The sequence below is a fragment of the Anomaloglossus baeobatrachus genome, chromosome 1 (assembly GCF_048569485.1).
Source record: "Anomaloglossus baeobatrachus isolate aAnoBae1 chromosome 1, aAnoBae1.hap1, whole genome shotgun sequence".
In the NCBI taxonomy this organism is placed as follows: Eukaryota; Metazoa; Chordata; class Amphibia; order Anura; family Aromobatidae; genus Anomaloglossus; species Anomaloglossus baeobatrachus.
Window position 1 is genome coordinate 753,131,988 of NC_134353.1, and position 23,677 is coordinate 753,155,664.

Genomic DNA, 23,677 nt, shown 5'->3' on the forward strand with positions numbered 1-23,677 from the left:
CGGCTTCGCCGGAGGCCTAGTTTCTGTTACCTGCCCTCGCATGTCACTCATGCTGAGGGACAGGCATGGCCCCTCCCGGTGGCTGTCCTGCACAGGGGAGGGACCCTCCTCACTGCTTGTGTGCGACACCCCCCCCCCCACCCACCCTTGCAGACCTCTAAGGCCCTCCAGATTCCGCCCTTCCTACAGGGACGCCCAAGGTTCCGCCCCCTCTCTTCGCTCCGGCGGCCATTTTCTTGGGCAGGTTTCACTCTGTTCTGGCCCGTCCTGCACTCTGCATCCCTGCTGAGGTGCTGTGCATTGGGGGTCCGGGCTTCGGGATCTGGAGGGCACACAACACCGCTTCCAGCGGTCTGGTAAGCCACAGCCGGTCTCCGGTTGTGGACCTCTGCTATATTCTCCCTGGGATTCATTCCCTTTTATAGAAGCTGTTTCCCCCCCACTCAGGCAGCATGTCTCACACAAGGAGCAAGGCTCCAAAGCTTTATGCTGTATGTGCTGCATGTAAGCTTCCGCTGCCTGAAGCGAGCACCTATCCACATTGTGAGGTCTGCTCTAACTTGGAGGTGCCACGGCCTGGGGTCTCGGCCCCAGTGGTCTCTCAGGCTGCTCCTGCACATGTGGCTGAACCCCCGGCCTGGGTAGAGTCCTTTTCTAGGTCTATCTCCCAGTCATTTGCTGAGTCCATGGGACTTCTGTCCAGGACTTTGATGAATATGCATCAGCCCCCTTCACAGGGTGCCTCTAATGCTCTTGCTAAGGGGCCTTTAGGACTGGAGCTCACAGAGGATTCATCATCAGGGCACGGGCCCCGTCCGTCTAAGAGGCTCCGCCCGGTTTCCTCTCCCTCCTCATCCCGTGGCTCTGATTCAAGGGCTGAGGACTCGCAGGATGAGGAGGATGCCTATACAGGGGGCTCGGAGGCTAACTCCATGTGCCCCATTGCTCCTTCCGAGGGTGACTCAGAATTTAGTGACTTGATTGCTTCCATTAATTCTGTACTGGATCTCAATCCACCAGTATCAGAGGAGCAACCCTCTCTGGCAGAAAAGCACCAGTTTACCTCGCCTAAGAGGGCAAAGAGTGTGTTCTTTAACCACTCCAGTTTTCAGGCCGCTGTGACCAAACCCAGGGCCTGTCCTGACAAACGCTTCTCAAAGCGTGGTTCTGATGACCGTTTTCCCTTTCCACCTGAGGTGGTCAAGGAGTGGGCTCACTCCCCAAAGGTAGACCCTCCGGTGTCTAGGCTCTCAGCCCGGACCGTTGTGTCGGTGGCTGATGGCACTTCCCTTAAGGATGCCACTGACTGTCAGATTGACCTTCTGGCCAAATCCGTGTATGAAGCAGTGGGGGCCGCGTTTTCTCCAACTTTTGCAGCAGTGTGGGCCCTCAAAGCCATCTCTGCTAGTCTGGAGGAGATGCATTCCCTCACCAGGGAATCTATGCCCGAGATGGTTGCCTTAACTTCTCAAGCTTCAGCTTTTTCTTCTTATGCAATGTCTGCCATGCTGGAGGCTTCTCACCGCGCTGCAGTGGGCTTCGGCTAATTCCCTCGTTATCCGCAGGACCTTGTGGCTTCGAGAGTGGAAGGCAGATGCTTCTTCAAAGCAGTACCTTGCTGGGCTCCCTTTTGCTGGTTCCCGGCTGTTCGGTGAACAGCTGGATGAAATTATTAAAGAGGCTACTGGCGGGAAGAGTACTTCCATGCCACAAACCAAGACCAGGAAACCTGCCCAGGGTAGGATTCAGTCGAGGTTTCGCTCCTTTCGTTCCTCCAACTGGTCGTCCTCTAAGCCCTCCGCCTCGTCCGCTAACTCAGCCAAGGACCAGAAATCCAACTGGCGCTCCAGAGCGTGTCCGCAGAAGACCGCAGGAGGTCCTGCCACTAAGGCAGCCTCCTCGTGACTCTCTGTCCGATCCAGCCACGTCCTTAGTCGGTGGCAGGCTCTCCCACTTTGGCGACGCTTGGTTTCAACAAGTCTCCGATCAGTGGGTGAGAGATATCATCTCTCACGGCTACAGGATAGAATTTTCTTCCAGCCCGCCAATCAGATTTTTTTTCTCTCAACTCCCCCCTGCTCCAGGGCCGCCGCCTTTCCACAGGCCGTGGCAGCCTTGCAGGCCAACGGAGTAATTGTACCAGTTCCCGCCCGGGAACGGTTCAGATGTTTCTACTCAAACCTCTTCCTAGTTCCCAAAAAGAACGGTACCTTCAGGCCCATCCTGGATCTCAAGCTTCTCAACAAGCATGGGTGCGGCACTTTCGCATGGAGTCTCTGCGATCAGTCATTGCCTCAATGACCCAAGGGGATTTCCTGGCGTCCATCGACATCAGAGATGCCTATCTGCATGTGCCCATTGCGGTTTCACACCAGCGTTGGCTACGCTTTGCAATAGGAGACGATCATTTCCAATTCGTGGCTCTCCCCTTCGGGTTAGCCACGGCCCCTCGGGTTTTCACCAAGGTCATGGCAGCCGTGATTGCGGTTCTGCACCTTCAGGGGTTGGCAGTGCTCCCCTACCTGGACGACCTTCTAGTCAAAGCGCCATCCAGCGCAGACTGTCAGCGGAGTGTCTCGCTCACTCTCAGCACTCTAGCCCAATTCGGGTGGCTTGTCAATCTTCCCAAATCCACTCCGACTCCGACCCAGAGTCTCACGTACCTAGGGATGCAGTTCGAGACTCTGCCGGCACTTGTGAAGTCGCCCTTAGACAAACAGCTGTCACTCCAGTTGGCGGTGCGCTCTCTCCTGAGGCCCCGCCGTTATACCCTCAGGCGTCTGATGCAGGTGCTGGGTCAAATGGTGGCGTCCATGGAGGCTGTTCCCTTTGCCCAGTTCCATCTGCGCCCCCTGCAGCTGGACATTCTCCGCTGTTGGGACAAGCGGCCTTCCTCCTTACACAAGTCAGTGGCTCTGTCGCCACGGACCAAGAGCTCTTCAGTGGTGGCTTCGGCCCCTCTCCCTGTCCAAAGGGCGCTCCTTCCTGTCCCCATCCTGGGTGATTCTCTGGGGAGCGGTATGTCTCCACCACAGAGCACAGGGCTCTTGGACTCCGTCCGAGTCAGCCCTTTCAATCAATGTGCTGGAAATCAGAGCCGTACTTCTAGCTCTCCTAGCATTTCACCATCTGCTGGCGGGCAGGCACATTCGAGTCCAGTCAGACAACGCGACAGCGGTTGCCTACATCAACCATCAAGGCGGGACACGCAGCCGCCTGGCAATGATGGAGGTACAACGCATTCTTCAATGGGCGGAGGACTCCAGGTCCACCATATCCGCAGTCCACATCCCAGGCGTGGACAACTGGGAGGCAGATTATCTAAGCCGTCAAAGCGTGGACGGTGGCGAGTGGTCCCTGCACCCGGCAGTATTTCAGTCGATCTGCCGCAAATGGGGCACTCCGGACGTGGACCTAATGGCATCCCGTCACAACAACAAAGTTCCTGTCTACATGGCTCGCTCCCACGATCCTCAGGCCTTCGCCGCGGACGCTCTGGTTCAGGACTGGTCCCAGTTTCGTATGTCCTATGTGTTTCCCCCTCTAGCCCTCTTGCCCAGAGTCTTGCGCAAGATCAGAATGGAGGGTCGTCGAGTCATTCTCATTGCACCGGACTGGCCCAGGCGAGCTTGGTATCCGGACCTGCTCCAACTGTCCGTAGAGATGCCGTGGCCTCTCCCGGACCGTCCAGACCTACTCTCGCGAGGTCCATTCTTCCGCCCGAATTCTGCGGCCCTCAAATTGACGGCGTGGCTCTTGAGTCCTGGATTTTGACGGCTTCTGGTATTCCCCCTGAAGTCATCTCCACTATGACTTGGGCCCGTAAGTCTTCGTCCGCTAAGATCTATCACAGGACTTGGAAAATTTTCCTGTCCTGGTGTCGCTGTACCGGCCATTCTCCTTGGCCATTCTCCTTGCCGACCCTTCTGTCTTTTCTACAGTCCGGTCTGCAGCTAGGTCTGTCCCTCAACTCTCTCAAGGGACAGGTTTCGACCCTGTCAGTCCTGTTCCAGCGGCGTCTCGCTCGGCTGGCTCAGGTCCGCACCTTCATGCAGGGCGCGTCTCACATCATCCCGCCTTACCGGCGGCCCTTGGACCCCTGGGACCTTAACTTGGTTCTCACGGTCTTGCAGAAACCCCCCTTTGAGCCCCTTAGGGAGGTTTCTTTGTATCGTCTCTCACAGAAAGTGGCCTTTCTGGTTGCTATAACTTCTCTCAGGAGAGTTTCTGATTTGGCTGCGCTCTCCTCGGAGTCACCCTTTTTAGTCTTTCATCAAAGACAAGGTGGTTCTCCGTCCGACTCCGGACTTCCTTCCTAAGGTAGTCTCTCCTTTCCACCTTAACCAGGACATTACCATACCTTCCTTCTGTCCGGCCCCTGTTCATCGCTTTGAAAAAGCTCTACATACTCTAGATCTGGTGCGTGCTCTCCGGATCTATGTGTCTCGCACCGCTGCGCTTAGGCGGTGTACCTCTATTTTTGTGCTAACCACAGGTCGGCGCAAGGGCCTCCCTGCTTCTAAGTCGACCTTAGCCCGTTGGATTAGGTCGACCATTTCGGACGCCTACCAAAGTTCGCAGGCTCCTCCCCCGCCGGGGATCAAAGCACACTCGACCAGGGCTGTCGGTGCCTCTTGGGCTTTTCGGCACCAGGCTACGGCTCAGCAAGTCTGTCAGGCTGCCACTTGGGCTAGCCTGCATACCTTCTCGAAGCACTACCAAGTGCATGCTCATGCTTCGGCAGATGCGAGCTTGGGCAGACGCATCTTTCAGGCGGCGGTCGCCCATTTGTGAAGTTAGGTTTCTGCCTACTTCTTAGTTTTTTCTGTTTTATTTCCTACCCAGGGACTGCTTTGGAACGTCTCAAGGTCTGGGTCTCCCAAAGGAACGATAAAGAAAAAGAGAATTTTGTTTACTTACCGTAAATTCTTTTTCTTATAGTTCAGTCTTGGGAGACCCAGCACCCTCCCTGTTGCCTGTTGGTAATTTCCTTGTTCCGTGTGTTTTCACATGCTGTTGTCGTGAACAGTCTCCGGTTGTTCCGGCTCTTGCTCTGTTCTACTTGTGGGTGGCTATTCTCCTTCAGCTTTTGCACTAAACTGGTTGTGACTGGTTCACCAGGGGGTGTATAGGCTCAGAGGGAGGAGCTACACCTTTTAGGTGTAGTACTTTGTGTGTCCTCCGGAGGCAGAAGCTTAACACCCAAGGTCTGGGTCTCCCAATACGGAACTATAAGAAAAAGAATTTACGGTAAGTAAACAAAATTCTCTTTTTTTGACATCTTGACAAGTTCCCTTTAACATGCTGTGGTATTGGAGGCAATAAAATAAAAATACTTATTCATCCAATGATACCTCGTATTAATACATTCCAATACCTTCTTGTCACTACAATATCCTAGTAAAAGTAGCATGTATTAAGAGAACTGTGCACCCCCTATGCACCCAGAACCACGTGTTCTGTGCACATATCTATAATCCCTGCCTTAGGGTATGTGCGCACGTTGCGTACTAGCCCAGCACCGTAAAAGGTGCGCTTCAGAGCGCAGCTGAAAAGCTCCGTTCTGAAGCGCATGGTGCCGGCGAGAACGTGCGCTCGCCTGCAGCTCCTGCCATAGACAGAGCAGGAGCTGCCGGCAAAGCGCACGGAAGAAGTGACATGTCACTTCTTTTTACGCAGCGCTTCGGCAGTAGCCGAAGCGCTGCGTTGTAATATGCCACGTGCGCACGGCGCACGGCCCCTGCACAATCTCCATAGATTGTGCAGGGGACGCAGGACGCATGCAGTTACGCTGCGCTACAAAGCGTAGCGTAACTGCATGAATTTACGCAACGTGCGCACATAGCCCAACAGTCTCAGCATATAGTAGCACACATAAACCGATCTTTAGAAAAAGTATTTGTAAAGATCATTTGAGATACTAACTAGGCCTGTGATTAGTCACATGGGCTTTAGTTTCCCCTACTAATTGGCCCACTAAGCATGTTATCATGACCCTGTGAGCATGACAACATGCTTTACAACAACCAGCATTATTGGCGTTGAGTCACAAACCAGCGCATGCACAGGGCTTTGTGCCAGTCAGCATTTGGCTGCTTTGATGCATCCGAGCTTCAGAAAGTCTCAATGTTAATAATCGGAAGTTGCTCACTTCAGGTCATCTGCACTACCCAGAAGCCGGGTATATGTGTCCTGGCTTTAGAGAACCTTAGTGTGCGTGACTGGAAGTGCAGGTGACTTCTGATCATGGGCAGTGAGCCTCTCTGAAGCCAGGACACATACACCCATCATCAAAGAAGCAACTTGCTGAAGAGTACAAAACATGCGCAGCTGTGTATCGGGCTGGTGATGGTGCTGGGTGTTGTAAAGAATGTTAGCAAGCTCACAGGAGTGTGATAACCTGCTTAGTGGGCCGACTAGCCAAAGGAACCAACACCCCTGTGACTAGTCCCTGCGCTCATTAGCATCTCATAAATGATCTTTAGAAATACTTTTTCTAAAGATTTGTGTGCTACTGTACCAAGGGACGGATAGGCAGGGAATATAGATGTGCACAGAACTGCTAGTAGCTCTGGGTGCACAGGGGACCGGAATGGTTCCCTTTAACCCCTCTTTCTCTGCAGCCAATTACATTGTTACATTACAGAGCCATAACATTGTTTCCATAAACATCTGATGGTTTTTTATTTTTTTTTTTTTCTTGTTGAGTTGTTGTTTCAAAGACACCATAGGTGGTGGGTGGGCTGATGGACGCCTGTCCACACGGTAATCATGTAGTTTAAATTCCACTGTCAGTGATTTATAGCAACATTTAAAATGTCTAAACATCACTGATTGGTGCTAGCCCCTGTCACTTGTATTACATGCAGATGCCAGCTGTATATGGAGCGGGCTAGGCTGCTGAGCCTGCTCCATGCATGTGGAACTAATCTCTTGTTGGAAAGCGGTTAAAGACCATCTGTCACCAGGTTTATGCTGCTCCACCTAAGAAGAATAAAGGGGCAGAAACCCCAATTTTAAAGCAGGTTCACATGTGAATACTGTTTAGTGTAGAATAAAAGACTCCCAGTTTGATGGGCAGCAACAATTGCTTCTCTGAGATCATTGCCAATGTATTTTCTCCTGATGATTTGTATGAAATTGTCTATCTTTGGGGAATTTTTTTTTTTTTTTAATCTTTCTTAAGCAAATATAACTATTTTTGTAATTGGGTTTCATTAAATCAAATTTGCACAGTTTTTTGCATTTTATAGCCTCTGTGTTGCTCTGTCTATTGCTAACTGCAGAATGGGTTAAAGGGAATCTGTTTTTGCTTCCTCATCTGAGAGCAGCATGATGTAGAGACCATGATTCCAGCGATGTGTCACTTACTGAGCTGTTTGTTGTCATTTTGATAAAATCGCTGTTTTCTCTGCTGCAGATCTAGCAGTTATACAGAGCTCATGAATATGCTGGACTACCTGGCAGCACGCCAAGTAGTCCTCTAATGATAATCTATTGCTGATTAAACAGTGATTTTATCAAAACTACACTAAGCAGCCCAGTAGGTGACACCGATGGAATCAGGATCTCCACCTCTACATTATGCTGCTCTCAGATTAGATGGCAAAAATCTGGTGACCGATTCCCTTTAACGGAGTCCAACAGTGATCTCATTCTGACACCACAAAAAAATCAAGGTTGTATGTATAGGAAAACAACAAGCCTGAAAAAACAGGCCGGTGGAAAATTCTTAACACCGAATTGCAAAAGTTATTTATTTATTTTTTTTTTTTGGTGCCCCAAAAGTTAAAGAGAAAAAAAAGTCCTCCAAAGGTTTTAACCCACACCTGAATGCTTCAGGCCAGTATACTGCCAATGCTTCTGTTTTTATAGAGCTGTGCTGATTTACATTGAATTAAGGGCATTTGATTGGCAGCAGAAAGGTGGTACGTGATTTCTCACACCCTCCTCTAATTTGTCATGTCTTGTTGTTCAGCTGAGATTGTACTTAATTTTTCTCATGACTGTATATACTGCATTGACTATATGTGCTTAGATATTGAGGAGTATGGTATGTTTTTGTATAGTAAGGTGTATTTCTTATTTCTGCAGGGATCCTGGCACCAGAAGTAAGGTAAAGTCAGAGGAGGCTTGCTCGGTTAGGTGATCTTTCATTATTGTTTTGTTTGGTGTCTCATGTTAACTTGTGTATTTTCTTATTTAGCCAAAAAAGAACATAAACACCAGATCGGATGATGTGGACACTGAGGAGTAATATATCACGGTGTTTTTCGGGGCGTGACTCGTGTATTATATCCTAGATCACATTTGTGTAATGGACATTATGTAAAGCTATAGAAGGTGCGGGCACATTCCTTCACTAATCGGGTCTTAACACTATTTCCTTAATGCATATACGGGAGGGGGGGTTGTGTCTTTGTATCTCCTTTATATGTCTTAAGATTTGCCGTCTTTTTTTTTTTTTTTTTTTTTTTTTAATATAACAGGGTTGGTGGATTTCTTTACCTGCTCACTGAGCGTAGCATTAGACTTGTGTTGTATTCTGTCCTAGGGCTGAGATCTCTGAATATTGCTGTGTGTGCTTCTGACTTATTTTTGCCGTCCCACAGATCTCAGTGATTTAATGGTTTATTAACCCAATTTGCTCAAACTATACAACATCATGTAAAAATATAAAGCCATATTGTCATGTAATATGCTGGTCAGTTTTAGAGAATTCCTTTGCCATCTGTTCTGTGTATATCATCCACTATGCACATGGGTTGTTCAGGCCTCATTCAGACATCCGTAACCTTTCACGTATGAGAGTCATCAGTATTTGCTCAGTGTCTCCGTTTTTACCAGAATGATTTTCCACTTATGAAAAATACTTTTGAAAAAAAACATAAAAACTTCTATTCATCACATTGTAAGTCATGGACTGCACATGGACAACATCTGTGATTCACAGACCCAAGGACTTGTGGGTAATTTTGATCGATTACTTGGATCATAAATTGACAAGTCTCCGTGTTTGTTTGTTTTTTTTTTTTTTTTGCACCTTAGACTTTATTAGGTTAATATTACACACAGAACTCGTATGTGATTCACGTACGTCTGAATGAGGCTAGCTCATCCCGTTTTGTTTGAAATGTTCTGCCTGCTTCTTAATCTGATGTGCTTCTTGTGACTGTCAAGGAATCAATAGAACAAAATTAATATAAGGTTGGAGATTCTTTTGATCAATTTTATATATAATTTTTTTTTTTTTAATTGAAGTAAGCAAGGAAAGGACTTGGTGATGTTGGGCTCTTTATGCATCTACATTGGGGATCCCGTATATAAGCTGACATTCCAGATCTGGTTCCCAACAAACCCCTTTGACTAATGATTTGGTCTGGCGGACTCTGTTTTTGTTTTTTTGAAACCTGCAAACGATGTGAATGGAACCATTAATGCTGTCGGACTACTAACAAGTACTGAGAAATTCCATGCGGAAAACTAATTTGTCTTGTAGTGAACCCATCATATCTCCATAGTCTTCTGTCCTGCCTAATAATGGTAAACTTGCAGAACCACCAAGTGCCTGATTTTAGTGAACAGTTTTATACTGGGTGTATAATAACTGGTGAATTTTATATAAACTTCCAACTTTCTTTCATTTTTGATACTTTAAAACAAATTTTTCTATGTTGGTTTATGGGATGCTTACCTTAAATGTATTTTATACAACCATGAATAAAATGTTAGATGTGGATCTTAGCGCTGTGTTCATTTTTTTTAAACCTGAATTAAGACTGGAGTAGAAGTATTTATTCATATGATCACAGAATTATTAAAAAAGAAATGTAAACTGCAGTAATTGATAAATTATTATTAGATTCACTTTTCGCCCCTCAAATTTGGGAGGAAATTGGGGAGTAGTCTGGTGTGGTAGTAAATCATGAAGTGGGGTCACAGGAGGCAGGAGTCCAGCGACGTGGCCAGTCATGTGTGCCCGCTATTTAAGGAAATGAATATTCACTGCTACCTACCCCCATAATTCTGCCCATCTCTCGTAACTGAATCCAGCGCCGAGAAGTATATTCTATATATTTGGATATGGGTGCTGCAGTTTATTCTGCATGGTGCTGTGCTTTGGAACCCTTAGGCTAGGGTCTGTCGATGAAAACACTAACCAGAAGAAGATAAAGTGAGTTATACCTAAACATCTATGTTTCTGATCTGTATGTGGGCCGATCTGAACAGTTACCTGTGTTGATGCTCCTGTGTGATTTCCTCCCCCCACACCCCCCCTTCACTCCTATCTGCACCACATTGAGCGGGTCATGCCCGACAGCTGGACAGGAAACCCAGAGCAAGTAACAATGCTAACACCCACTTCCTCCTTCAATAGTTTCCTGTCCTACAGAATCCATGAAGCCTGTAACACTTTTTTTTTTTTTCCTTTCTACCCCGAGTGCATAAGGGTTTGACAAAAAATGATGGAAGATTGTGCCGAATTTAGCAAAACAAAGGCTCAGTCATTGCTCATAGTCTGAAGTTTTATGACGAGTAAGTCTGTGTATTAATCTCATAACACCAGAAAAGTCCCTGCCAATGCTCCTAATCTGGATTCGTATGTCGTCTTTATCACTTGGGCCCAGTTAAACCTCACATGGTCTTGGGTCCAGGCATTTTTATTACAACTTTATAAAGGGTTTCCTGACACGGCACCTTTCTGTATCAGGAGGGTGAGTAGCACTGATACTGTAGATAACAGCTAGTTATGTATAAGGCTATCTGCACACGTAGCGTTTATCCCTGCAGAAATTTCTGCAGCAATTTGAACAGCACACGTTTGCTTCAAATTGCTGCAGAAAGAGTCCGTAATGAAAAAAAAAAAGCCGATTTCATGCCCTTCCCATAGACAGGGACTGCATGCAGAGCGCAGGAAAGAAGTGACATGTCACTTCTTAGAACGCGTGCTTCTTCGGGCAGCAGCCGAAGCGCTGCACTCTAATACGCCACGTGCGAACGTCTCCTGCATAATCTTCATAGATTATGCTGGGGGCGCAGGACGCATGCAGTTACGCTGCGGTGCAGATCGCAGCGTAACTGCATGCAAATACGCAACGTGTGCACATAGCCCAAGATTGTCAGGTATCATGCGCCTGCCCCATTAGAGTCCTGGTAGGTATCTGCTGATGCAATGTTATCAGTGTCAATCATTTTACACCACTGGACAACGCTATTAAGTTTTCATTGGAGAAGTTAAATGGAATAAAGCTTTTGTCCTATCAAGCACCTTCAGTGAAGGTTCTTTGATCAAAGTGAATATTTATTTTTTTGGGAAAGATTGGGGTAAAACTAAGTGCATTCAGTGTTCCATCACAGACACAGTATGAAGTCCCTACTGTAACCCCCTCCCCCACCTCCAAAGTAACACAGCCCTCAACACAATGATGGGCCAAAAAAGCCATCCATACAGTATAATGGCCTCAACTTTTCCTCCCCACATACAGCATGATATTTCCTTCATAAACCGCCACACTGTCTAATGCCCCCAACTAGTCCTCTAAACATAACGGCCTCCAAACAAAATAATGAACCCCACATAGGCCTCAAAACAGTATACTGGCCCCATATAGTCCTTCACACAGTGATAGGCAGCCACCACACAAACTTCAACACTATAATTGCCTTCGTTCAGTATACTGGCCTCCACATAGCCCTGTAAGCATCTAATGCCCCCCCCCATTATCCCCAATCTAGTTGAAAGTGCTATGCAGGCCAAAGGGGTTCGGTGGTGACACCATCTGCTTCCAACTTATAGCGGCTGCGTGGTGTGCTGCTATTAGCGGTAAGCCACTGTGTGCATGCTAAAATGAAATCTTAAGACTATATCAAGGCATTCTGGAGTGAAATGTGCAGCCCAATGTTAAAAATCCTCGTCTGAGTTGCAGAAAAAGTCCCTCCAAAAGGATAATAACCAAAAAATACATAGCTAAAAACATCCAGCATGGCTAAGAACTATTCAATGGATTACTCTGAAGTGGCCTTCTATCAGCCCTGATCTAAATGCTATTGAACATCTGTGGAAGGAACTGAAATCTGCTGTGTGGAGAAGTTGCTCACAAGGAGTGGGACTTCTGCACCTGTCCACAGGTATTAAGTCTTATTGAGAGTAACAGAAAAAGTATTTTTTGCATCACCGTATTTGAAGGCAAACATTTTTGTGTTATTTTTCTGCTGCCAATCAGGGCGGCTTTTTTTTTTTTTGCAGACTGACTTGGAGTTTTTATTGGTACTATTATGGGCAACATAACTTTTTTTTTTTTTTTTTTTATATCTCTATTCAGGAAGCTTTAGCAGACACTGGAGTTGTAGTACATTGTTCTACTGTTCAGACAACCTGCACAAATATGGCCTTCATGGAAGATTCATCAGAAGAAAACTTCTGCATCTGCACCAAAAAATTCAGCGTCAGAAGAATGCAAAACATGTAAAGAAGCCTCACGCAATCCATGTCCTTAGTAGAGATGAGTGATGTTCGAATCGAATCGTTCACCAATTTCAAATTCGAGTTGTTTTGGGCGGTGTTCGAGTCGTTGGACGAACTCGAACGATTTGCTTCATGTTCGACCGTTCGATAACTGTTGGATCATCAAAAGCGGAGCTAGTTACTAGCTGGCTTTTCACTGTAATACTGTCAGTCACTAATGATATTATCAAAAGTAAGCGTGTGGGGTGGGGGTGGGGGGGTTTAGATCAGTGCTGCTGAGTGCTGAAAGAATGGCGATCGCCATTTTTTTTCCCTAACCACGCGTACAGTGGGGCGGGCCAGGCTGTCAGCCAATCACAGACACACACCCAGCAAAGTGGATTTTTGCTAGACAAGCAAGGGCATGTGTCATTGGCTGTGCATGTCACATGTCCTTGCCCTATAAGATGCGGCCATTTTCTGCATCGCTGCCATTCTCACTGCTGCGGGTGTGTGAGTCACCGCTCCCGCTGCTGCTGTGGGCGCTATACACTTATGCAGTGCAATCTACACATCGGTTTAGGAATTAGGGACTACTTGTAATTTCAGCCCTTTTCAGGGCTACATTAGAACAGTTCATAGCCATTTTTGCTAGGCAGGTCTGTGCCAGCGCTGTGCAAGAGTTTTTCACAACGTCTGTCTAAATCAGTTCAGGCAGTTCCTTGGGGCATAGTTTCATTGTCTGGGATAGAAAGTGAGGGTTTCTCTGCTGACAAGAAAGCTACACCACCTCTGCATTCTACACCACCTTTCCATTTCTGCTACGCAATTTTAAACTGTAGGCAGTCCAGCCATTCTGTGAGGAAGATGCAGGTGTAGATATAATGTTGCCTTCATCCAAAGGTGGTGCTCTCGATGTCTGAGAGAGCTTAACACCAGCAGCTGTTTCCACTTTCAAAACAACTGACGACCTGCCAATCACACTGCCTGTTGCGGTTAAAGGGGTGGAAGGTCTGCGTCCAAAAGCATGTGTGACTGCTGTCCCCACAGTCACAGAGGAAGAAGAGCACGCAGATGCACTTGATCGGGCAGACGGTGGTTGCCCCACCCCGCTAGGCCGCATTGTAGCACAGAGACCTTCCCACTGCGACTTATGTTTCATTTAAAGTCCTGTACAGGGGGGACCCACCGACTAGAGGGGAATTTGTCGCATATGTTAATCATATTGTTCGAATGGAGAGAAGCATATATGGGAAAAGAAAACAACTTGCACTTTTTGATAGATTGTGGAATCCGTGGTTGCAATATGGATAAATATTAGAGTTGGGAGATGTTGGACTAGGAGCAGAGATTGATAGTTCTATACATTCCAATATATGCTATTGAAGGGTTAAAAAGTAAGATTATTGATATGGGTAATATGTAAGCTGAGGGGGAGGGGATGTTGGGGAGGGAAAGTTTATAGTTCTGCTTGTTATTGCTGAAAATATAACACATGTTTTGTATACTTGGTGAAAAATAAAAATTTATCTGATTAAAAAAAGTCCTGTACAGGGCGGGCTCAGTATACAGCAAAACTACGCACCAGGGAAAGGACTCTAGGCAGTTGGGTTGATAAATGATTGTTTAACTTTACCAAAACAAACAATCAACAACCATACATAAAACAGAAAGAATAGAACAATCTAAACTTAGGGAGATAAATATGTGGCTTAGAAATTGGTGCAGGAAGGAAGGGTTTCGGGTTCATGGAGAACTGGGCCGACTTCTCAGTTGGCTACAGGCTCTACGGTAGGGACGGGCTGCACCTCAATGGGGAAGGTGCAGCTGTGCTGGGGGAGAAAATGGTCAGACGGATGGAGGAGCTTTTAAACTAGGATCGGGGGGGAGGGAGGGTAGTGGAGCAAATAAGGGGATAGAGCAGATAGAAACAGGGAGACGGTAGGGGTCAATGAAGGATTAGGGGGGGATGGGACATACAAGGAACGTAGGGAGGCTAGGAGTAATAAAGGTGTTAATAGGATTAAATGTCTACTGGCAAATGCAAGAAGTCTTGCAAACAAAATGAATGAATTGGAGACTCTTATGTCAACCATGGATTATGATGTGGTGGGCATTACGGAAACCTGGCTGGATGAAAGCCATGACTGGGTGACAAACATACAGGGTTATAGTACATTTAGGAAAGACCGGAAAGGCCAAAAAGGTGGTGGGGTGTGTATATTTATTAAATCTAACCTAAAACCTGTGTTGTATGATGACATTGAGGGGAACAGCAACAATCTAGAGTCAGTATGGGTAAATGTACATGGGGAGGGGAATAATGGAAAAATGCTAATTGAACAAATAGAGGGTGAAATGCTGGAACAAATTGAAAAGGCAGCTAATAATAATAATCGGGTTCTTATTATGGGGGATTTCAACTATCCAGACATTCAGTGGGACATAGAATCTTCTGGTTCTGCTAAAAGCTGTAAGTTCTTATCTACTATTCAAGACCATTTCCTCTCTCAGATGGTAGGTGAACCGACCAGGGGAGATAACTGGCTAGATCTGGTCCTGTCAAATAGACCGAATACAATTTCAGATCTACAGGTCCGGGAGCACTTGGGCACCAGCGATCATAATATGGTAAGCTTCAACATAATATTCAATAGAACATTTCAAAGGGGGAATGCTAAAACCTGGAATTTTAGGAAAGCTGATTTCAACAAATTAAGGGAAGAGCTTAAATGTGTAGATTGGGACAAAGTCATGGTAACTGGGGATACCGAACATAAATGGGGTAAGTTTAAGGATATACTACTAGAGTCCTGTAAAAAAACGTATACCCTCTGGTAATAAAATGTCCAGGAATAAAAAGAAACCACTATGGATAAATAAGACTGTACAAAGTATAATAAAACAAAAACAAAGGGCATTTAAAATCTTAAAGGCTGAGAATACAGAAATAGCATTGCAGGAGTATAAAGATATCAATAGGAAATGTAAAAAAAAAATCAAACAAGCAAAATTAGCTACTGAAACAAAAATCGCCAATGACATTAAAATAAATCCCAAAATCTTTTATAAATACATTAATGCCAAAAGGAAAACAAAGGATAGTATCGGCCCCTTAAAATATAATAACAAGTTAGTTATAGAGGACAAACAAAAGACTGAGATATTAAATAGGCATTTCTCATCTGTATTCACCAAGGAACTGACTGTACCAGGGATCATTCAACAAGTGAAAAATCAAAGTCCACCACCCGATATTAATTTAACACAAGATGAAGTACGCCTACGTCTGAGTAAATTAAACATTGACAAATCCCCAGGGCCAGATGGCATTCATCCACGAATATTGAGGGAATTGAGCTCCGTAATCGACAGACCGCTGTATCATCTTTTTAGACTCACTTGTAACAGGGTTGGTGCCTCAGGATTGGAGGATTGCTGATGTGGTACCGATATTTAAGAAAGGTAAGAGGGTAGATCTAGGTAACTACCGTCCAGTAAGCCTGACATCAGTAGTATGCAAAGTTTTTGAGGGCATTTTAAGGGATGACATGCAAAAATATATTGCAGGAAATATTATGATAACTGACAAACAGCATGGATTCATGAAAGATAAGTCGTGTCTAACCAACCTGTTGGGGTTCTATGAGGGGGTAAGTTCAAACCTGGATATTGGTAATGCAGCTGATGTGATTTATTTGGACTTTGCAAAGGCATTTGATACTGTACCACATAATAGCCTTATACTAAAGCTCCAGAAGCAAGGACTAGGGGACACAATATGCAACTGGGTAAGGAATTGGCTAAAAGATAGGAAACAAAGAGTAGTCATAAATGGTACATTCTCTAAATGGGCTATAGTCAGCAGTGGGGTGCCGCAGGGATCTGTGCTTGGACCGATTCTTTTTACTCTCTTTATTAATGACCTTGTGGATGGGATTGATAGTACAGTGTCAGTCTTTGGCGATGACACCAAACTATGTAGGATATTAAAAACTGACCTGGATAGTACAATATTACAAAAAGATCTGGATAAGATGTCAGAATGGGCAGATACTTGGCAAATGAGATTTAATGTTGATAAATGTAAAGTAATGCACCTAGGACGGAGTAATCCTATAGCTGCGTATACATTAAATGGAAGTAAACTCGGGACTACAGAACAGGAGAAGGACTTGGGTATTCTCATTACAAATAAGCTGAGCAGCAGCACTCAATGTCAAGCAGCAGCTGCTAAAGCAAACAAGATTTTAGGGTGTATAAAAAGAGAGATTAGAACCCGTGATCCCAACGTATTGTTACCCCTCTATAAATCACTTGTAAGGCCACATCTGGAATACGGGATCCAGTTTTGGGCTCCACATTTTAAAAAGGACATTCAGAAGTTAGAGTCAGTTCAAAGGCGGGCAACTAGACTATTACAAGGAATGGAAGGCCTCCCATATGATGACAGGTTGAAAAAGTTAGATATGTTTAGCTTAGAAAAAAGACGTCTCAGAGGAGATCTCATTTATATGTATAAATACATGTGTGGTCAATATAAAGGACTGGCACATGACTTATTTCTTCCAAAGACAGTACTAAGGACCAGGGGGCACTCACTGCGAGTGGAAGAAAAGCGATTCCGACAGCTAAATAGGAAAGGGTTCTTTACAGTTAGAGCAGTCAGACTGTGGAATGCCCTACCACAAGAGGTAGTAATGGCAGATACTATAACAGCTTTTAAAAAAGGGCTGGATGATTTCCTCAGTACACAAAACATTGTTGGTTATAAATGACTTAGTGACTAAATGTAGAACTGGTGGAGGAAGGTTGAACTAGATGGACCTAGGTCTTTTTTCAACCTAAGTAACTATGTAACAAGTCCAAAAAAACCTACACTCCTATGCTGCAACACTCGTAATGGTGATTTATTCCCCCTTCTCACCAACCTTGGCCTAACCAAGGGACTGTTTAAACAGTTGCCTACTACCTGGTAATCCATCTGCGTAGCAGGAGTAAGTGTGTGCGTGTACACACACACACACACACACACACACACACACACACACACACACACACACACACACACACACACACACACACACACACACACACACACACACACACACACACACACACCCTACCAGAGGCGCAGCACCAGAGCTTACAACTTATTTACCTAAACATAGACAAAACCCATTAACCCCCTGAACACCCTTGGTTGCTGAAGCCTCACAGGTAAGGCAGATGATAAAAGTAGTAAGGCAAACCACACAGCTCAGCAACACAGTCCTGGAAATCTTGTAAAGCAACAGTCAATGGAAACATGTGTTGCTGTCCCTCTAGGATTGTAACTGTAACTGGCAAACTGACAGAGCACAGGCAGCAAGTCGTATTGTCTATTCAGTTGCCCTAAGCAGAACAGAGATGTGTTTACCAATGTTGTGTGCATGCATTCCTGGCTGGTTCCAGCCTACTGTACCCGGGTACTGTGGTGTTCAGCTGCCATAAATACAGACTTGATGATTCTCTCACGGTAAACAGTATAGCCAGCAACTGTAGAATGACTGTCTCCGGCACAGGATGCTGCTCACAGGCATTACAGTCCTCACCAAACTCCAACACGAGTCTCCTCACAATCCACCTAAGTGGCTCCTTTCTGTTACGCACACTTTTTGCTTTTCCTTCAGTTTACATACAGTACCTCCTCCGGTCTCCAAGTCCACAGCTGAAGACTGTATTGCTGTAGTGAGCAGTTAAAGGCAGATGCAAAACAGCGGCCCCTTGTGGGTGGTCAGCAACAATGCATACAATGAACTGTAAATGAGCATCTTGCATTCACAGTGGATAAAGGTCATCAATACACCCTCACCCCATCACTTCATATCCATGTCACGGTTCATGGACGAAGTACTCAAAGTAGTGAATTTTTGGCCTCTACTTACAGATTGGTGACAAATCTTACAGATGACATGAATTGGGTGATCCTTTGCAATGTCATAAAAGGCCCAGGCTAGGCAAGGCTTAGAGCCCATGTGACCTGCAGAGCCACCACAACTTCTGCTGAGAGGCAGAGTTGTGGCTGAGGATGCAGTTGTTGACGTGCTTCCAGTACTTCATCTCTGTCCAGGAAGACGCAACCTATCCTCGTGGTCAGTAGCATCCTCCTCCACCTCCTCTGCTGACCTCATCGACTGGCTGACTGTGGGTTGACAGTAAGTGGGGTCATCAACAACATCATCACCCTGTGTGTTTTCACTCCCCTCGTCCTGACTCCTCAGAGCCAACCTCTTCCTGCCCTGACCGAATAGTAAAGTTGTCGTTCCAATCAGGTATCTGAGTCTCATCAACATGTTCCCCCATTGTCTTCACCAAGAGGAGTTACAGTTTGGGAATGAGGATCTACATTATGCTCAAAACCTTCTTCATTGGGACCTGGATCCAACTCACAAAGCTTCTGGGCATCAGTGCAGATAATTTCCTTGTCTGGAGTCACAGCAGCTTTGGCGCAGACCTCTGATTCCCAGGCTATAGTGTGACTAAACAGTTCTGCAGACTCAACCATCTCTGTTACCCCATACTCAGCAGGGTGGGTGGAGACTTGAGAGCTGGTAGGAAGCAAGTGCGATTGGGGTGACACCACAGAGGAATGGAGTATTTGGGATATTGAAGTTGAGGTGGAGGAGAGGCCACTTGATTGAGCACTTGAGATCCATTCAAGCACCTGCTCTTTTGGTGCCTGATCTACATTTGGTAGCGATGGTTGTGTCTGTAACAAAGGGATCATATCAGATTATCCACGGGAAGTAGACATTTTATTTTGGCTGGAAGATGGTGTTACAAATCGGTACCGCCGTAGCCGCAAGCAGCCTGCTGCCGTTCCAGTTGCGCACAGGCGTCGGCTGCCATTTTTTGCTGTGCCTTCGGTCGTCCAGCTGGCTGCTTCCTCCTTCACATCAAAGTGTGGAGAGGCGGCTAGTGCGCATGCGTGTGCCGATTTTACCCCAGCCACAGCCTAAGTCCAGTGTTTCGCCTAGTGAGCATGCTCAGCCTGACTGTGCCATTCCTGAGGCTAAGTCCTCAGTTCGGGCTACTGAGCATGCTCCCACACTTAGTGTGAAAAGACTCTTTGCACAGGTACTTGGACTTCGGTCTGTGTCTAAGTCCTGTGTTGTGCCTACTGAGCATGCTCAGGCTGAGTCTGATTTCTGAGGCTAAGTCGGTTGTTCAGGCTACTGAGCATGCTCAGGCACTTAATGCATCAGAGGCTAGGTCCGGTAAGGACCTCATTGGCCATGTCCGTGAGGTGGCAGGCGCAGATAGGCCATAGGGCATCAGGTGTCCTGATGATGTGGCCACTCCGGACTGGCTCGCAGAGGCCTGCCCCTATGACTTGGCACCTCATCATTGTACGTCAGACGATGACTGATGGTGTTTTGGGCATGGCTGCCTTGAGGTAATCAGTGAAGTGGCGGTTCAGGATAGGCCGCTATTTATGTCAATGATGACGTGGCACTCTGCTATTGGCTCCTGGAGGAGCATTGTGGCCCACCTTGGGTTGGGGCGGACCCAGGTTACAAAAGGGGCTGGAGACAACATGGAGGTGCGCAGTGCCCTCTAAGCCATTGTCAAAACTAATGGCAAGAAAAGTGAGTACACCCCTAAGTGAAAATGTCCAAGTTGTGCCCAATTAGTTTCTCATGCTGGTATCATGTGACTCATTATTGTTACAAGGTCTCAGGTGTGACTTGGCATGTGTTAAATTTAATTCACACACAGACTCATACTGGTCACTGGAAGGTCAGCATGGCACCTCATGGCAAAGAATTCTGAGGATCTGGAGAGAGAAAAAAATGTTTTGCGCTACATAAAGATGTCCTATGCTATAAGAAGATTGGCAACACCCTAAAACTGAGCTGCAGCAACATACTGTGGTTTAAAAAGACAGATTCCACTCAGAACATTAACCACAGAAGTTGAGGGAATGTCCTCAGCATCACATCCAGAGGTTTTTTTTGTTTTTTTTTTATTAAATAGATGCATGAGTGCTGCCAGAATTCTTGCAAAGCTTAAAGGAGTCGGTGGACTCCACCTGTCAGTGCTCAGAGCATATGCAGCGTACTGAGGCCTATTTGTCTGAATGGTTGTTCTTCCAGAAGGAAGTCACTTCTACAAATGATGCACAAAAAAAGCCTGCAAACAGTTTGCGGAAGACAAGAAGACTAAGGACTAGTGATGAGCCACCGCCCAAGTTTACATTGTTATACAAACTGTACACTGACTACTTTACATTGTACCAAAGTGTCAGATCTTCAGTGTTGTCCCATGAAAAGATATAATAGTCACAAAAATGTGAGGAGTGTATTCACTTGTGGTATACTGTACATGTTTCATGTTTAACATTTTGGATTGACCATTAGTTATCAAAAATACAAATTGTGCATATAGTGTAAGTGTAATATGCAGGTGCACAAACATGCAGACAAAATTAAGTACCCTCTTATCGTAAAACCTACAATGGACAAACTTGCCAAAAGTAATTTTCAATTTAACTTTATTGAATATCAATTGATAAAAATCAGACATTGCTTTTGAATTGTCGTTCAAAAAAAAATATTGAAATTACCTGGAAAAAATGATGGTCCCCTTAAAGGGGTTATATGTTTTCAAGAATTCCTTAGTATTGCACAGGTGAAAGAAACCCTGAGCACATGATCTGTCAGTGTGAAGACTGGAATTGAGGGACGCTGTGTTAGGGAAGAGTCACAGTGGCATATGACTTGAGTGCAAGGCGAGAAAATATCACATTGCACTTGGCCCTATTGAAGACAATGTTGCAGCTCAGACCTGCAAATTTTTCCTCACCCCTAATCGTCCTGAGGAAAAAAGATCACAACATGCTGTGATTGCCTGCGAGTTTTGTATCACTTGCACCTATACAAATCTATGGGTGCGAGTGAAACATCGGACTGCACTCAGATGACACCGGATTGCAGTGCGGTAAACGTACAGCCTGATATTGGAGGAGAAGGAAAGATCACACTCTCTCTCTCTCCAAGCTGGCCATCAGCATGATGTTGGCAGTCACACCCCGGAAAAGGCGGAGCTGCTCTGATGACATGAAGCCGCTGAATGACCAACAGGAGCGATTGTTCTGAGCAAGTGCCAGAGAGAACAGGCAGGCAACTAGCAACTACCTGCTGTAATTTCTTACCCTCATTAGAAGAAAAGTAAAACAGTCCTGGATAACCCCTGCAACTTAATATTTTGTTGCACAAGTTTTTAAGGCATTGACTGCAAACAAACTATTTTACAAACCAGTTTTTCGTGAGTTGCTACACCTAAAAATACTAACTAAATCTGGTATAGCTGTAATTGTACTGACCTGAGGAATAAAGCTGCCATATCACTGATACCGCAAGGTGAACAGCATTAAAAAAAAAAAATAGTAATAAAGTCAATTCTTGAACTGCTGTTGATTTGTTCAATATGCTTGCAAAGAGATCGCAGTACGGCACAGCTCACATTTATCCTGTGCTCTAAGACCCTGAGCACTTACACTGGGGATTATAGGTAAAACTCGGAAAAAATGATTCAGACAAAATTTCCAATGGAAAATTCACTGTAATGAAGCAGAGGGAGTCACTTTGAACTCCTGCCTAGCGGTGTCCACCTTTTTACATGTCTTTTTAGGCATGCACAAAAGAGTTGTCAACAAGTTTTGTGCACCTTTGAAAAGACTGACACCGCTGAACAGAGGCAAAATTGAGTCAGGAGTTAAACTGCTGCCTCATTAGTGAATGGATCCATCAGGAGTTGAATCATGCATTTCAGAGATGTAGATGGGAATCGTAATGCAACTGCTCAGCATAGAGCAACAGGATCAACATGAACTGATCAAAAATGTTCAGTACCCAAATTGCCACCAATATCATTCAACTCAACCTACAAAAACACAAGTCTCCACTCAGGTCTATCATCTGTTAACAGAAATATAGGGAGCTTCCACGTCACTGCTGGCACAAAGGCTAGAGAATCACTGTGGCTCACCCCCCAAAAAGAAATCCAGTAAAATCTTCCATATGCCCACTCACTTATGAGCACCAAAATGTGCCTAAACCACAGTTAACGTCCCCACATCTGGCATTGTAGTGAGGAGAGACCACTTAACGTACGGGGTGTGTGTCTCCAGAAGCACAGGTCGGGCACAACTTACAGCACTACAATGTACTGGGCATGACAAGGGCTTATTTGTTGGACTCCACAGATGTTTTCCAGAGACTACGTTATGACTACACCTGTAGATCAACTCCAAAAGGGGTGGAATATCCAAAATGTGGTCACTGAAGAGGGTTTCTGCTGTTTTGGCACTTAGGGGCTCTGCAAATGGAGACCACAAACTATTCTAGGAAAATCTATCCTTTAACCCCATTACGACCGCGTTACGTTTTAAAACGGCACTAAAAAAGGGTACTTATTCCTTTCTGCCGTTTTAAAACGGCGGTCGGAAAAAAGGGTCTAGCGCCCCCCAGAGTCAGAAAATTTCCGGGGTCTCAGCTGCCGGGGGTAGCTGAGACCCTGGAGATCATGATTCGGGCCGGTTTTTCCGGTCCCCAGTCATGTGATGACCGGTATACACCGTATACCGATCATCAAGTTATAGTAAATGACCGCTCCGGTAAAAAATTATTTATCTCCCATCTGGCATGATCAAACATGCCAGATGGGAGATAAATCTTTTTCCCGGTTCCCTCCGGTCCCCTCGGTATCCCCAAAGTGCCCCCCGCCGACCCCCAACCCCCTCCCGAAAATCCAAGATGGCCGCGCGCATCGGAGAGCACAGCAGCGCGCCGGCCGCATTTACAGTGTTCCTATGGTTTCTGTCGTATGTGCCATAACACATGCGACAGAAACCTGCTCCCTAGGCCCTGCCGGGTGCCCCCCTACCCCCCCCTGGTGTTCCCCGGTGTCATACATACCGGAGCGCTGATCCCCCGCGGCCCCCTCCTCCTTCTCAGCAGACGCCGGTCACATGTGCCGAGCAGCTGACAGCTTCCTGTGTTCAGGACGCTGGCTGCTGCTCGGCACTGTGCAGCTGTGACCCAGGGAGGGTGGGTGCAGATTCTTTGCACCCACTCTCCTCAAATGGAGGGTCTGCCCTCCTAGAAAATGGGGGATACGTTCCCTGAACGTGTCCCCCATATTCTAGAAGGTCCAGAGTCGACGTGGGACGTCCAAATGGATTATAGT

At 46.0% G+C, this 23,677-nt stretch overlaps 1 protein-coding gene across 2 annotated transcripts in view; it reads left to right on the forward strand.

The window, feature by feature from the left end:
• The window catches only part of TRAFD1 (TRAF-type zinc finger domain containing 1), a 100,263-nt gene extending 90,519 nt beyond the window's left edge, over positions 1-9,744 (forward strand). For both annotated transcript variants that reach the window (XM_075323891.1, XM_075323900.1), the window contains 2 exons: positions 8,095-8,116; positions 8,207-9,744. In XM_075323891.1, coding sequence (XP_075180006.1) covers positions 8,095-8,116; positions 8,207-8,257 — 73 coding nt within the window. In that variant the 3' untranslated portion in view covers positions 8,258-9,744. The remainder of the gene's footprint in view (positions 1-8,094; positions 8,117-8,206) is intronic.
• Positions 9,745-23,677: the final 13,933 nt, after the last annotated feature.